This window comes from Mesoplodon bidens (assembly GCF_964165515.1).
Source record: "Mesoplodon bidens genome assembly, chromosome: 3".
Lineage (NCBI taxonomy): Eukaryota > Metazoa > Chordata > Mammalia > Artiodactyla > Ziphiidae > Mesoplodon > Mesoplodon bidens.
This window is the reverse complement of record NC_138178.1, coordinates 176,101,806-176,117,781: the sequence shown is the minus strand read 5'-3', so window position 1 is coordinate 176,117,781 and position 15,976 is coordinate 176,101,806. Positions and strand designations below refer to the sequence as shown.

Below are 15,976 nucleotides of genomic sequence, written 5' to 3'. Positions count from 1 at the left end.
TCCCTGGTCAGGGAACTAAGTCTCTGGTGGATGGAGTCATTCGACTGGGTGTGACCCCATGGGCCCAGCTGTGGGGAAGGGGGTCTCTTGTAAGAGTCAGTCTGGAGGGTGGTGACAGCCAGCCTTAGACCATCAGCCTCTATTACTTGTATTGTAATTTGGGATGTGAACATGGTGGCAGGCAGAGCAGTCTTCATAAAGAAAAGCCCGCAGTAAGACACACCTGCCAAGAGAACACCTCTCCCCAGGTGAATGACATTGACAAAAAAATGTACAGCCTTCATTAAAGTTAAGAAAGAAGACTGGGTCTGCCACCTCCTAGAGAAATGGAAATAAAAACAAAAATAAACAAATGGAACCTAATGAAACTTAAAAGCTTTTGCACAGCTTTTTGCACAGGAAACCGTAAACAAGACGAAAAGACAACCCTCAGAATGGGAGAAAATATTTGCAAACAAAGCAACTGACAAATGATTGCTTTGTCAGTTGCTGGGAGGGAGAGGCAAGAGGGAGGAGATATGGGGATATATGTGTATGTATAGCTGATTCACTTTGTTATACAGCAGAAACTAACACAACATTGTAAAGCAATTATATTCCAATAAAGATGTTAAAAAAATAATTTAAAAAATATTGAATTAAAATATTTATCTCAAAAAAAAAGACTGGGTCTGAATGTGAAATGTTTATTTTCAGATGGCATTTACATTGCTCAGTTAGTTCCTATAAACTGATTAATAGGAAATTTTAGTATCTGTTTCTATATTTATTAATTGTAAGAGAAACTACCAAGGTATTCTTTCAGGAACTTAGATGGGAAAAGTTTGAACATATGATTTTTATAAGATAATGTAGAAACAAGATATACTTAAGATCAGCTGCTAATGGGAGAAATAAAATCTGATTAACTTGCTTGAAATATTTGTGAGTTTTTCTGTTGTGATTGTAGATAATAAATAATGATTTGATAACCCTGATTTTAAAGTTGACCTGAATTATAAATTAGTTATTTATTTTTACCTATACCATAGTATTGAGCAAGTGAGCAATCTATGAGAGATACAAGCACTGAGGCACCTGAATCCACACCCAAACATTCTTACGTTGCACGAAGTGGTTTTGTAAGTATATTTGGGGCTTTAAACATTATCTAAATTTGATGATAATTATTAAATCTCTTTTTAAGAAAGAAAACCATGGTAGGCATTTTAAATATTTGCTTTGTAGCTCAGAGAATAATAATTTTTGTTTTATCTTAAGTCACTTACTTATTTGGACCAGTGTCTTTATCTGAGTCCTAACGTAGAAAGGCCTTCATTTCAGTGACTCCACCTCATAAAAGCAAACAACATTCAAACGGTTCCTCTCCTGTAGCAGTTGGGCTTCTGTGTAGACGGTGGTGGCCCTGGGCATCCGAGTGTGAGTTGTGACCTACTGGGAAAGCCCCTGTTGTCCTCTTTCAGGGATTGCTGCCACTTGCCATCTCTGTGTGGTCTCATGCAGCCTTTCTTACTACAATTGACATAATTTCAGGGGATTTTTAATTTCTTTTCTAATTATAAAGTAGCTTCCGTAAGGTTTACCTGTCGATCAAGAAGGCAGAGCACAGCTTGTCTGGAGGGGCTTGTCTGCCAGGGGCTGGGGCTGGGGTCCTGGCCTGGAGCTCTGAGAAGGCGCCCCTCAGCAGGAAGCCCGGCCTGTACAACCAGCCGAGAAACCGCAGCCTCTGACCGTTAAAGTGCAGGAGATTTTAATCAGGAGGCTGAACAGTTCTAAACTCAAAATGCAATGTCTTGTCATGGCTGTGTGGCGTCCTGGCCCGCGTGCTCTGAGCCATTAGTTGGGGCCAGGTCCAGAGACCGCAGTCTGCGTGTGACGGTCACAGCACTGCCTGTGCTGAGGGTGCTTTATGTGCACTTTGCAAAGTACTTCTGTGCACGGTTGCACATGGGCCTCCTGGCAGTCCTGAGTGACAGCGGGGACCCCTTCCAGCCCCACCAGAGGCTCCTGGAGCAGGGTCCGGGGGTGACACTGCAGGGGTGTGGTGTGACTCATCTTCCTCCTTTTTGCCTTGGCTGGAGTTTTGGTTTTGCTCCCTGCACTGTGATGTATCCCCATCGCATGTAAGTAATTTAGGTAAATTAAAACTAAATTTGCAGCCACAGAGCATGAATCAAATCCTACTTTCTTTGTTTTGCTTCTGCAGCTCCTCAAACCTCATTTCTTCTTTCTGCTGATAGTTAACTTTTCTATTTTCAAGACACTTCTCTTTAAAAATTGTGGGGAGGGGGGCTTTTAGAATTTTTGCCTGAAGTAGAGTTTTACTAGTATTTAAAATTATTTTAAATTTTAAATTAAAATGTTGATTAAAAATCAAAACTTCTGCTGTTTCAATCATTACACTTTGGTCTTTGTCTGATGTAGGAGTGCTTTGTGTTTATCAGAAGTGTTTACAAATGAATTAAATATTTGATTATTTTTTCTGATTAATACAAGAAAGAAAAAACATTTTAAAAACGTGCTTTCTTCTTCAGTGACAGAAAATCTGGTTCTCTTGCACTAATATGTGAACTTATGGACATGAATATTTATGAACTAATACGAGGTACGTAGAATAATTTCAAAGCTAATCTAAGATCTTTTAGAGCTCGTAGTTCCCATATATTTGTTTTAGTTCTCAAAATCATTTGTGCAGTAGTTTCATCTAAATATACGGTACTGGGCTGTAAACGCACAGTACTCATGGGAGGTGTTTTTCTGGCAGTCTTGTCTGCTCAGAACTCAGCTGCACACGAGCAAAGCCACGAGGCGTTCAGGCCGGCTGGACGACGTGAGGAGGGCGCAGCGGGCGGCGGCGGCTCGGCCCTCCCTCAAGCCTGTCCCCTTCTCGCATCTTTCCCGGCTCTGCTGCTGCTCGACATTCTACTCTAGGCTTCAGGATGAGGCAGGACTCCCTGCTCAGGTGACCCTCTGAGAGGGAGCCTCCTTCTGTTTGCAGTCTTATGAAGTCCCCTGCATTGCAGAGTGCTCATTCATTTCCTTTCTCTCTTTTTAGTAGATTTATTTTATTTATTTATTTTTGGCTGCATTGGGTCTTCATTGCTGCACGCGGGCTTTCTCTAGTTGCGGTGAGTGGGGCTACTTTTCGTTGCGGTGCACGGGCTTCTCATGGCAGTGGCTTCTTTTGTTGCGGAGCACGGGCTCTAGGCGTGCAGGCTTCAGTAGTTGCAACGCGCAGGCTCAGTAGTTGTGGCTCATGGGCTTAGTCGCTCCGCGGCATGTGGGATCTTCCCGGACCAGGGCTCAAACCCGTGTCCCCTGCCTTGGCAGGCAGATTCTTAACCGCTCACCACCAGGGAAGCCCATCCTGTTACTTTTAATGCTGGTGCTTCTGGGAAGGGCCGTTCCAGTTTGGCTGTGTTGACGCAGCTTGGATGTCCCACGTCAACACACTGGGTAGAGCATGCCCAGTGCCATGTGCATTTCATGATGGTCGGTCCTGGTTAGGCTCTTTGAGCCTTAGTCCTTGTCTATAAAATGGGGATAATCCTAGTGTCTGACTCTTAGGGTTGTTGTGAGGAGTAATAATACGTGTGAGGTGTGTGGAGCAGTGCTGGCTTGCGTAGCCTTCAGGCAAGGTCAACTGCTGGCATTACCACCATCATCATTATGACTCTACAGTTTATAGTGTGCTTGCTCTGTGTTCCTGCATTTGCTCTTCCCATTTCTGTGAGCTCAACTCCATTATAGAGGTGAGGCAATTGAACTTCCAAGAACTTAGAGCACTTGCCTGAGACGAGCCAGCTTCAAAGAGCAGAACTGGGAGGACCCCTCGTGGAATTTTGTCTTGTTGAGAGAGGGGTGCGGATGATGGCTCCAGCTCTGTGCTGAGTCTGACACCCCGCCTGCTACCCTGTAACTTCTCTCGGAACAGTGTGCCATCAGGCAAGGCTCTCCTTTGGAAAACACCGATGGCAAACATGTGCTCACACGGTGCCGCAGGGCATAGCCTCTGGGCCCAAGTGTAGACTGTGGGCATTTGGCTGTGCCATGGTGGACCCAGAATGCACCCCCAAGCCTGACCAGGAAAGCCAGGTGCAGGCCTGGGTACAGGGTCTCTTGTGAGAAGGCAGTGTGCTGGATATTCTATTACAGTGCTGGCTACACTGGAGACCCTTTTCCTTCTGTTAGGACGGACAGCCAATGCCATAGTTAATCACTGTGTTCACTTCAGATTTTTTACATTGCTGGTATTGTATATGACAATTTTTAGTACCTTCTTAATGAGAATATTGGGTAAAAATTAACTTGGGAAAATTCATTTGGTCGGGAGAGCCAAAAGAGAGAAATACTGTTTGCAGTCTGCTGGCATTCAGTAAAGGGCCATACAAGAAACTTCAGAGTGGTTTATTAACTGTACTGTATATATTTGTTTCAAGATGTTTGTGAGCAAGAATCTGGTGGGAACCACATGCAGTCCTGGGCCTGGCGAGTTAGGGTCCTGTTTTGGGAAAATAGTGCGAAAGTCAGCGGTCAGTCCCCTCCTTGTCAAGGGTGTGGACTCCGATGGTTCAGACCAGCGGCCCACATGGCTCATGAGGGCACCTCTGTGCACCTGGAGCCCCCGTGTGCAGGCAGGCACTCACGGAGGCCAGGGGAGGGAGTCGTGGCCTTGCCCCACGGCTGTGAATGGGTGGAGCAGCGGAGGCCCAGGAGGAAAGGAAGGGCAGGCGTCCAAAGAGTCCTCCGCCCCTGGGGACTGAAGGCAGCCGAAAATGCAGATTCCTGGCCCACCTGCCTGGATTTGTGATTCACTGGGTCTAGGTTGGGCCTTGGAATCTACTTTTTAAAAGCTCCCTAGGTGCTTATGAAGATTGGATGGATTAGACTTTTCCTAAAAGAGTCCACCTTTTCTGAGTTCAAGTTCAGATGACGGGACGGTAATGGCAGTTTTATGCTATAAGATGTGGACGTGTGGACGTGGATGGGAAGGGTGCTTCTAGGAACAGAGCAGCAAGAGTACAACATGCAGCAGGAGAGCTTGGGGGGCGCGTGCAGAAATGCCCCCAAGTGAATGTGGCTGGAGCCTTCGATAAACAAGCAGGATATGATGGGGTGCAGTTCCCAAGGTGAGGGACCAGGCCTGGCGGCCCATTCTGAGAACTTGCTGGAAAGGCAGCTTCTGGGGCCCCGCCGCAGACCTACAGAACCAGGAATGCTGGGGGTGAGGATGGGGAGCATTCTGTATCTTCACAAGCCCCCAGGGGACTCAGGTGCTCCTGGGTCCTGAGAGCCCTGTGCTGGGAGGGAGTCTGCCGAGGGGGGTTTGGAGAGCTGGGCTAGTCAGTGGGCAGCGAGACCCCCTGCCCGATGAGGGCCGAACCTCACGAAGTTTCGTCCAGCCTCGCGTGTGACAGAGAATAGAAATTTTACTTTCTTTTCACCTTTATATAGATAATAGTTTGATAAAATTCCTCAAGTGGGGGGAAGCTGACAAAGTCTTAGTTTTAATTCTTTCAATTTAAATTCTGGAAAACTGATGATAAATTATGTGAACAGAATAAAAAGATTATAGTATGCCATGGAAAAAATTCATTGCACTTAGACACTTTGTAATTTAAATTACTTTCTATTATTAACATAAACAGTCTTGTTATGTGAGGAAAAGAATACATTAATTTTTCGACAGAAGTTGCAAACTTAGGATGAAAAATGTCTAGTGGGATATGTGCTCATGGAGGGGAAAGTGGTTTTCTGAGTTGTTAGGTGAGAGTGGATATTTTGCAGATTTAAAACCTAATGACTGGGCTTCCCTGGTGGCGCAGTGGTTGAGAGTCCGCCTGCCGATGCAGGGGACACGGGTTCGTGCCCCGGTCCAGGAAGATCCCACATGCCGGGGAGCGGCTGGGCCCGTGAGCCGTGGCCACTGAGCCTGCGCGTCCGGAGCCTGTGCTCCGCAACGGGAGAGGCCACAACAGTGAGAGGCCCGCGTACCGCAAAAAAAAAAAAACAACAAACAAAAAAAACCTAATGACTTAAAAACACATACCTCTGTATTAAAATCAAGTAAAATGTGACACCTTCGAGAGCAAGGGCAGCTCTGACGCTGGAGCGTAGTATTAAGAGTCTTGGAGCGTCCTGAGAGCTGCAGGAGGGGAGAAGGTGTCGACTGCAGGCTGCCGCAGGGCGCTGTCAGCCGGCGCCCGGTGACTGCTTCCTTCTGTGAGAGAGGAACGTGTGGCTGTGCAAGTGAGAGCGGCCGTTGGTCTTCCTGGGTTAAGAAAACGTGATCCATCCCCTTAAAGACGGAGATCTCCACGTAGCCAGGAAGCCGAGGAAAACCCTGGATTTGAGCTCATCATCAGCGTGAAGGCGGATGCCCTGGAGGCCCACCCGAGGCTGTGTTAGGACCACCATACCGAGCTGCCCTTGCGGTGATCCGCTCAGCACTGTTCTGACTGCAGTCAGAAGGCCTGGCGCTCTGTGATTTTAAATGAAATCATGCCAGTATGTAGAATTTTAAATGGCATATTTTGTAGATAGACTCCATATTTCCTAGAACTCCTCCAGGTTATTTTTCACTGAGGAAGTCAGATTTTCACACATTGCTAAATAAAAATGGATTCCATCGTTTGTTTCGAAAAAGGGGATATGGATCGTTGGTAACCATATTTGGCTATTTCCTCGATTGCACAGGGAGAAGACACCCATTACCAGAAAAAAAAAATTCTGCACTATATGTACCAGTTGTGTAAATCCCTTGATCACATGCACAGGTAGGCACTTGGAGACTTGGCAGCTTTCAAATTAATAAAACGTATTACCGTTCACTAAGAATATAGTATAAAAGAATTTGAATGAATGAGGTACAATTAATTCTGTCCTTCCTTTTATATTGAATGCAGAAATGGAATATTTCACAGAGATGTAAAACCAGAAAATATATTAATAAAGGTAAGAACTTTTATATGAAAAATTGATATCAGAAGAAAGTAGAATATAAAAACTGTTCACTGGATATGTGTTCAATCCCAGTGGATACCATGTTTGTTATAACATGTTTGTTTTTTTCCTTCCAGTTTGGAAAAAAATGGTTACTTTAATAAATGCCGTCAACATAACTGTACATCTGGAAAAAGGCACCCTTCTTATACTATATACAAAAATAAACTCCATTTAAATTATCATTCTAAACACTCTAAATATAAAAGTGTAAGAGGCAGGATTTGAGCTCTGATATGTCTCACTCGAAAGCCCTTAAACTATGCCTGTGTAAAGTGTACAATTTGCTCAGTTTGGACATATGTGTACACCCATGAATCCATCATCCCAATCAACTTCACAAACAATTCCAAAGCCCCCAAAAGCCTCCTCTTGCCCTTTGGTAATTCTTGCCCCCTGTCCTTTGTCCCCAGGCAAAGACGAGCTAGAACATGCTATAAATGGAATTACATAGCATATACTCTTTTTTGGTCTGGCTTTCATTCAGCATCGTTATTTTGAGGTTCATCCACATTGTAGTGTGTGTGCCACGCCTTCTGAAATTGTCCCACAGTTCTTGGATGTTCCGTTTTGTTTTTGACGTTCCTCTATTGCTTTGCATTTCAGTTTGGGAAGTTTCTATTGGCATATCTTCAAGCTCACTGATTCTTTCCTTGGCTGTGTTAAGTCTATCAAAGTCTTTTAAAATTTTTGTTACAGTGTTTTTTGTTTGTTTTTAATTTTTTAAATTTTTGGCTGCGTTGAATCTTTGTTGCTGCATGCTGGCTTTTTCCAGTTGTGGCGAGTGGGGGTTGCTCTCCGTTGTGGTGCGTGGGCTTCTCATTGCGGTGGCTTCTCTTGTTGCGGAGGCCGGGCTGTAGGCGCACGTGGGCTCAGTAGTTGTGGCTCGCGGGCTCAGTAGTTGTGGTGCACGGGCTTAGTTGCTCCACGGCATGTGGGATTTTCCTGGACCAGGGCTTGAACCCGTGTCCCCTGCATTGGCAGGTGGATTCTTAACCGCTGTGCCAGCGGGCAAGTCCCTGTTACAGTGTTTTTTATTTCTAGTGTTTCCTTTTGATGTTTTCTTAGGGTTTCCATTTCTCTGCTTACGTTTCCCATCTGAACTTGCATGCTGTCTTCTTTTTCCATTAGAGCCCTTAACAAATTAATCATAGTTATTTTAAATTTCCTATCTGGGAATTCTAAAACTCTAAAACCTGCGCCGTATCTGAGTCTGCTCTGATGCGTCGCTTTGTCTCTTCAGACTTTTTTCTTGCCTTTTTATATGCCTTGTCATTTTTGTTGAGCGTACTGGGGAATGGGAACAGAGGTAAAAGGCTGTCAGGGCAGGTTTCTTGATAATCTGGCCGAGAGCACTGCTGTTTAATGTTTGCTGTAGGTGCCAGAGGCTTCAAATGTATTGACAGCATGAAATTTATTACTTGAATGTGAGAGGTAGAGAAGATGGAAGAAACGCCTTGAAACCTGTTTCCCTGGGCTGTCTGACTTCCTTCAAGGATCCCATGTGGTGTAGGCCAGGCCCCCAGCCTCCCCCGAATGGGAACCAAGCTGCCAGAAGTACTGGACGCGGTGGGGAGTTTGAGGCATAACAGGGCATGTGACCAGGGTGTATAGTTCATTTGTAGACTTACTCTGCGACTTAAAAATTTCCAAAACCTGTAAACATTTTGAAATGTCTGTTAAACATAGCCAGAATATTTGTAAATGTGTTCCACTGAAGAGAAATACCACTTCCTCACCTGCTAGAGGCAATTTCAGGGGCTTATAAAGCCAGTACTTTATGTTCTACAAGCTAGTTTAGGTGCTAGGAATTTTCCCGTTGGTGCATAAATATTTGAAATGGTTTGTATTACAACCGCTGCTTGATGAGATGTTATTTGTCCCTGCTTCTCTACCCCCTTGCAGCAGGATGTCCTGAAATTAGGGGACTTTGGTTCCTGCCGGAGTATCTATTCTAAGCAGCCGTACACGGAATACATCTCCACCCGCTGGTACCGGGCCCCAGAGTGTCTCCTCACTGATGGCTTCTACACCTACAAGATGGACCTGTGGAGCGCGGGCTGCGTGCTCTACGAGATGGCCAGGTGGCTCCAGAGTCGCAGCTCCTGCTGGGCTAGGGGGGCTGTGTCAGGGTCCTGGGGCCGGTCTACGCGGGGCTCGGCCGTCCGGTGGCTTCGTGCCAGTCCCTCCCTCTACGGTGCAGAGCTTACAGACCTTCGGGTATGGTGGTGGTTTTTGAACTCGACAGGAAATGTGGCAAAAACCGCTTTTCCTTGCTTTCTGGGTATGGCGGAAAGAACACGATCAGCTACTTGTTTCCCGCTGGCCCGCCCGGGCCCTGGGTCGGTGGGCCTCTCCATCTGGTCTCATCAGCGATAGGACTGATGAAGCCAAATGAAGGAACGGAGTCGAGGCGTGCTTACCGCCACCTCGCGGGGCCTGCCATGGGGGCGGGGTGCGAGCGGTGCCCCTCGGTCTACCCTCAGAGTGCAGTTGCTCGGGTGGGGTGCTCTGGCCCCGGGCGTGAGGGCGAGCTGCATGGAGTCCAGGAAGCCCCAGCCCTAACCGTCCTCCCCTCCCCCAGCCTTTGGGCTTTACCGCTGGGCGCAGCAGGGCCACGGCAGAGGCCCGGGAAGGGAGGAGGGCCTGTCCTGTCCACCGACGGCGGGGGCACCGGGTGGAAGAAGCCCCGGGAGGAGGAGGGGCGGCACCTGCTCGTAGTGGCTTCACGCAGGACGGGTGGGTGGATTTAACCTCGGGGTGACGCACGTCAGGATGGTACAGCCCAGCGCAGGCAGGACCCGGGTCGTCCAGTCCCTCCTGCTCAACTGACCCCTTGATAAAAACAGACGTTCGGGCCCTTCGGGACACGCCTTCTGATTCTAGATCATTCGTACTGATAAGTGACTGTTATTTGTGGAAAGGAGAGTGGTGATTTCACTGATACTAAAGCACGAACGAATGACCTTTTCTCCGGTGCTGAAATCCCTGAGTCAGTTTGGAGGGATGTCAGAGGCGCTGGTGCCGGCCGCATCCACCCAGGGCGCTGGGCAGCCCACGCTGAGCCTCGCTGACTGCACTCTGTGCCCGGCCTGCCCCACCTCGGAGCCGTCCGGCTCCCCTGCGGCCTGAGCTCCTGCCGTTTTCCCTGAATAGAAGTCATCTTACCGTCAGAGCTACGTTGTTTTTTTTGTTTGTTTTTTTGCTTTTTTGTTTTTGTGGTACGTGGGCCTCTCACTGTTGTGGCCTCTCCCGTTGGGGAGCACAGGCTCCGGACGCGCAGGCTCAGCGGCCATGGCTCACGGGCCCAGCCGCTCCGCGGCATGTGGGATCTTCCCGGACCGGGGCACGAACCCGTGTCCCCTGCATCGGCAGGCGGACTCTCAACCACTGTGCCACCAGGGAAGCCCAGAGCTATGTTTTTAAGCTCTTCTCTGTGGCCTGTAATGTGTATGGGTCTAACATCTTTTACCCACAATTCCCAAATCCGTGATGCTCCAAAACCAAAACCCTCCTTGAACCTCGTTTGTCTACACAGCCCGACCTGACCCAGACTGAATTTTTGTCAACAAAACTCCCCGGGCTGTAAGGAGGCTCTGGGGGCTTTCATCTCTCAGCCGGCAGAGGCACCTGCTGTACAGATACGGGAGTGTGGCCCTGTCCCTTAGAAAGACACCAACCCGTAGGGACAGTAGGAGGAGGAAGGCCCAAGCATGGGCGGGGGGGGCTGGAGGTCCCTCTGCTGGGAGGCCGCCGCCCTGACCACAGCCCTGGCCGCCCGCCCAGCCTGCAGCCCCTCTTCCCCGGAGCCAACGAGCTGAACCAGATCTCGAGGATCCACGATGTCATTGGCACGCCTGCTGGGAAGACCCTCACCAAGTTCAAAGGGTAAGTGCAGCCCCCAGGCCGCCCCACCACCGCGGACCCCCCTGCCTCTGTGGCCCCCAGGGGCCTCTTCACACTCCCACGAGCCCAGCACTCGGGTTTTGTCCCGGGAATGTTCACTCAGGCCACAGAGGTCTTTGGGTGGGAAAGGCTCCCCAGCACAGGCTGCACGCACAGACCCTGTGGAGCCGCCACCCGGCAGCTTGGCCCTGCTGACCCCTCGGGGGGGACTCGGGGGCGTGGGCAGCACCCAGCAGCTCCCAGAACCCGAGGGGGGTAAGGAGATAACAGCCATGCTGGATTCTTTTTCTTTTTTAAGACTTTATTTCATTCTTTTCTGGTGGGAATGTGGTATTAGTCTTCTCAGGAAAAAGTTTTCTTACACTTACAGCGTAACAGATCTCACGACCTCCCACCCTTTTTAAAAAAACAGACTTAATTTTTTTAGAGCGGTGTTAGGTTCACAGAAGAGCTGAGCGGAAGGTACAGAGGTTCCCATCTACCGCCTGGCCCCACGCAGTGCACAGCCTCCCGGCCACCAGCACCGGCCCCGCGGTGGCACGTCTGCTGTCACCAGACCTGTGCTGACATGTCATTCTCACCCAAAGTCCACGGTTTCCACGAGGATCTTGTATTCTATGGGCTTTATGCCCCCTGCCCCCTGCCCTTTTTAGATTGTAAGCCGTCACCTTCAGTGCAGGTCCCTGTAGGGTCGTGATGCTGGACTGGCCACGTGCTCTAAATGACGGCATGATCGTTTACTATCACTGGGCTTTTAATACAGGTCGAGAGCTATGAGTCTTGATTTTACTTTTAAAAAGGGATCAGTAATACCTTTACTGACAGCCAGTTTGTCCCCGCAATGCCTCTCCCTCCTGCACGCAATGGTGGCCTATGATCCCGATGAGAGAATCACTGCCCACCAGGCCCTGCGGCACCCCTACTTCCGAGAACAGAGGTAGGCGCCCTGCCGGGTTCCCGTGGGGCACGCGGATGGGTGGCTGGTTCCCGGGAACAGTGCCGGTCCCTCTGGGAACCCGCACCTCGCTCCTTTCTGCTATCTTCCCCCAAAAGGAGGCCATTAGTGGCGTCACGGCAGGGTGGACGGAGGGTCTGGGGCTGCTTTGCGGTTGATGCCAACGCTGTGGTGTTAAGCCCCAGAGGGTCACGTGGCACACGGCAGGGGGAGCGGGCTGAGCTCGCTCGCCGTGAGGTTCCAGGGCGCGTGTGTTGGGCGACACCTGCCATTGGAAGTACCTGCCCTGAGGGCTTCGGACTCCACCCCTCTGTCCCCTTGTGCATGTGTGACGTGGGGGTGACGTCTGACCCGAACCTCGAGTCACTGGGCAGGGGTGGGCCCACGGCTCCGGAGCCCAGAGGCTGTCAGGCTGAGACAGGAAAGGAAAAGAAAAGCTCCTTGGATGAGAGGAGGGGTGACAGGCACGAGCCCACACTGGGGACAGAGGAGGCCGACAAGCCCTGTGGCGGCCGGGTTCTCAGCAGAGGCACCCCTTGCCCCTTACGTCCTGTAGGGCAGCTGAGAAGCAGGCTCCGGCCAGGCCCAGGAGGAAGGCCTCCGCTCTCTGCCCCGAGCGTCTGGTGGCACGGGAACTACTCAGTAACAACCGGCAGCCGGCTCAGGAGGGCAGCAAGCAGGTACTGAGCGATCAGGCCGTCCGAGCTGGGAACCGGACGCCCTCAGGGGCCCATGTCTCTCTGACGCAGATGCCACCTGGGGAGGTGCCACATCTGCCTGGAAAGGGTGCCTGTGAGCAACCTGCTGCCGCGCCAGGTGGCACCTCTGTGCCCCCGGCCTTTCTGCGCCACCAGCTAAGGTCCACAGCGTGGTGGGCTGGGATCCTCCCAGCCGCAGGGCCAGGCCGGTGCCCAAGCACGTTGTGCCTGCAGAGGACCCTAGCCGGGGCACTGGGAAGCCAACACTGGCCCAGGTGACCGCCCCCGCTCGGCCGCTGAGCCCCTGCAAGAGCAGCAGGCCCCAGAGGAGCACTGCGCCTGGCACAGGGGTGGGCTCGCACGCTTCCTGGTGTAGAAAGCACAGCTGCATCCCGCGATAACTTCCCCTTTCTCTCGCGTGCCGCGGGGCCCCCCTTTGCTCGGCTCCCCCAGTTTTACAGCTGTGGGCTGGCACCGAGCTTCGTGGTAGCCGTGGCCTTCCATCGTTTCTCACTCAGCCCAGCATCTGTTGAGTGTCACTCTGTGCTGGAAGCTGAGGATGCAGGTATACCTGCATCCAGGCTGCTTTCCAGAAATCCCGACCCCCGTGTCCAGACACCTGCTTGACGGCTCCAGCTGAATGTCCAAAGGCAGACTTGATCAAACCCGGTCTCCTGTCTCTCCCCCAGACCTGGCTCTCTCCCCGTGCCTTCCCTCCAAGGGCGGATGACGGCAGCTCCCCTTCAGCTGCGCAGGCCGCCAGCCGGGGACGAAGCCCACCCCCGCCCCCCGGCTGAGCCTCCCTCACTTTGCCCCTAACTGCTCTCCCTGCCGGGCCTCCTCTCCCTCTTGGTCAGCTGTTAGTGTTTCTCCTGCTGGCACCCGCCGTGGGTGCCCCCGCGCCAGAGCCGAGGCGCACGCTGTCTGCCAGGGCCCCAGAGTGAGGGTTCAGGCTGTGCCAGCCTTAACGTCTGGCGCGACTGCCCACTCTTCTGGCTGGTGGCGCCGCGGACCATACGTAAACGAATGGTGGGGCTGGGTTTCAGTAAAACTGTGGACCCTGAAACTGGAGTCTCATAATCACATGCCGTGAAATTGTCTCCAACTATGAGAAGATGTGAAATCCACTCAGCGCACTGGCCACACAGAAGCAGGCTGCAGGCCGCTTTGGCCGACCTCAGGGAATCTGAGCGGGAAGCGTCACCGTGGCCTCGGCCCTTGGAGCTGCACGTGCGTCAGCGTGGCCTCCCCCGCTGTCCACCCTGGCCCTGGCCCAGGGAGCGGCCACTGCACTTCTGGGGGGGCTGGGACGTGGTGCGTGTTGTCCAGGCACCATACTGTCACACGTCACGGTCAAGAAATTGTATGAGGCAAAAGTAGTACAAAAGAGCCCCTTTTGCTTTTCCTAATTCCCACAAAGGGGAGAGCATCGTGTGTTCATCTGACCTTTGCTTTGGTTCTAGAAACAGCCCCTAAAGCAAGAGGAGGACCATCCCAGGAGACACGGACCAGCCTACGTGATGGCACTGCCCAAACTCAAGCTGTCAGGAGTGACCAAGCAGCCCTCGTACTCCAGCCCAGCGCTGCAGTCAGTGTTTGCCCCCGGAGCGACCCGGAAGTTCCCGGTGCTGAGACCCCTGAAGTGTGTTGGCCCAAACCAGAAGGTAGGCGTCCCACTGGTTCCCCTGGCGCCGCGCTCACGCCCATCCCGGCCTCTGCTGAGTGTCTGTCACTTTCTTTAACAGACAGACACACAGAAGGACATCCAGCCTAACCTGAAGCAGTACCGCCTGCCCACGGTAGAGCGGAGAGGTGGAGGCTACTGAGCGGCGCTGCGGCTCCCCTGCTCGGGGCGGCTCTCACCCGGCCGGGCCCCAGCGAGCGTCCCGGGCGAGCTGCCCCCAGACCAGCACCAGTTCCTGGGCCTGGAGCCCGCCGTCCCGAGGCTGCTTGCATCCTAAAGGCAGCCGTACCGTATGTTCCAGTCTCATACCTTTGTGAAATCACCTCATTCTAGGGTTTCGGTTCATTTCCGTAACATAAGAATTTGGGGCAGGGAATATTTTGTAATTTTTTATATGAATCAAAACAAATTATACTTTGTTATGGGTTATTTAGGCCTGGTTTCACCGAGGGCTCTGCACAGGGTGCCTCCCTTAGTCCATCCACCACCAGTAGTGTCCCAGCACGTTTGGCTTCCAGATTACACCATTGGAGACCCTTGATTTTTATTAAACAATAAGCTATCATTACAGTGTTGCATCTTAATATATTTTGAGTTAAACATGTGTCCTGATTATCCATTCCTTTATTTTGACTTTTGTGAGTGTATCAGGGGCATTGATTTTGTTGGGGAGACTTCGGTGCAGCTTCACTGTTTCACTTGACCGTCCACTGAGGAATGACACAGGCTGGCACTCAGCCCTCGGAGCCCCCGGGTGCGGGCCGCGGGCAGGCCGCCGGTCCAGCTCCCAAGGCTCAGCTTCCTCCGTGAGTAGAGGCCGTTGCTGCCCGATGGCCTGCGGGCGTTTCCAGCTTCGTTTCTGGGGTGCCAGCAATAAGCGGGCACAAAAAGAAACCTGTTTCCCGTGGGGGAGGGAGGGGAGGGGGCAGGGCGCTGGAAGGGGCAGGGCAAGGGGCTGGGGGAGGTGGACGTGGCCGGGGTGGGCGGTGGGCGGGCAGGCCGTGGCCTGCATTTCCTGGTGCCCGGGGGAGGGGGAGCCATGGGCGCAGGCACGTGCGGGCCCAGGGCGGGCAGAGCTGGTGCACGTGGGGAGACCTGGGGGGCTTCGGGGACGCCCCGGGGTGGAAGTGGCGGCGGGGCGGGCAGAGGGCTGGGGGCGCCGGGTCCCGGGGGCGCCGCGGGCTCGGCGGACTCGGGAGAGGCCAGGGACGGGCCCGCGCTCTGAGCTCGGCTCCGAGTGAGGGCAGGTGCAAGGACAATTCAGGGAAATCGTCACCCCTTTTAAGTATATAAACTCGAAGGGCCTCTCTAAAGTTCTGCGGCGCTGTACCTTTTTACGAAGGAACCCTCCTCCCTGTGGGCGCGGTGCCCTGGGCCCCGTGGGGCTCCGCCTCGGCTTCAGGGGCGGGTCCGCTTTCCTGGGGGCCCCTGCGTCCACCAGGTCTCTGTGGCCCATGGGCCTGGCGACGGGCAGGCGCTGGCCAGGCTCTGGGGACACAGGAGGCCGCCGGGCCCTGCTGCCGGAGCGCTGGTGGGTTGCCGTGCACCCCAAACCTGACCAGTTGCGAGGCCGGGCGGCTGGGCCATCTCAGCCTCCCCAGGGCCACTGCAGGGCCCGTCTCCACGGACCCGAGCAAGGGAGCTCCCTCATCACCGCCCCAACCGACGCCCTCGTCCACGTTTGAGACGCGGCTGGGGCCGAGGTTGGGGGCAGAGGCCGCGGGCGGACAC

At 52.4% G+C, this 15,976-nt stretch overlaps 1 protein-coding gene across 1 annotated transcript; it reads left to right on the top strand.

Moving 5' to 3' along the window:
- Positions 1–1,035: 1,035 nt before the first annotated feature.
- Positions 1,036–14,813, top strand: MOK (MOK protein kinase). The gene is given in 11 exon segments (XM_081230340.1): positions 1,036–1,121; positions 2,535–2,605; positions 6,697–6,719; positions 6,721–6,776; positions 6,906–6,954; positions 8,908–9,086; positions 10,789–10,890; positions 11,672–11,845; positions 12,420–12,543; positions 14,025–14,225; positions 14,307–14,813. Coding segments are annotated over 10 exon segments (1,020 nt in total). The 5' UTR covers positions 1,036–1,121; positions 2,535–2,574; the 3' UTR covers positions 14,388–14,813.
- Positions 14,814–15,976: the final 1,163 nt, after the last annotated feature.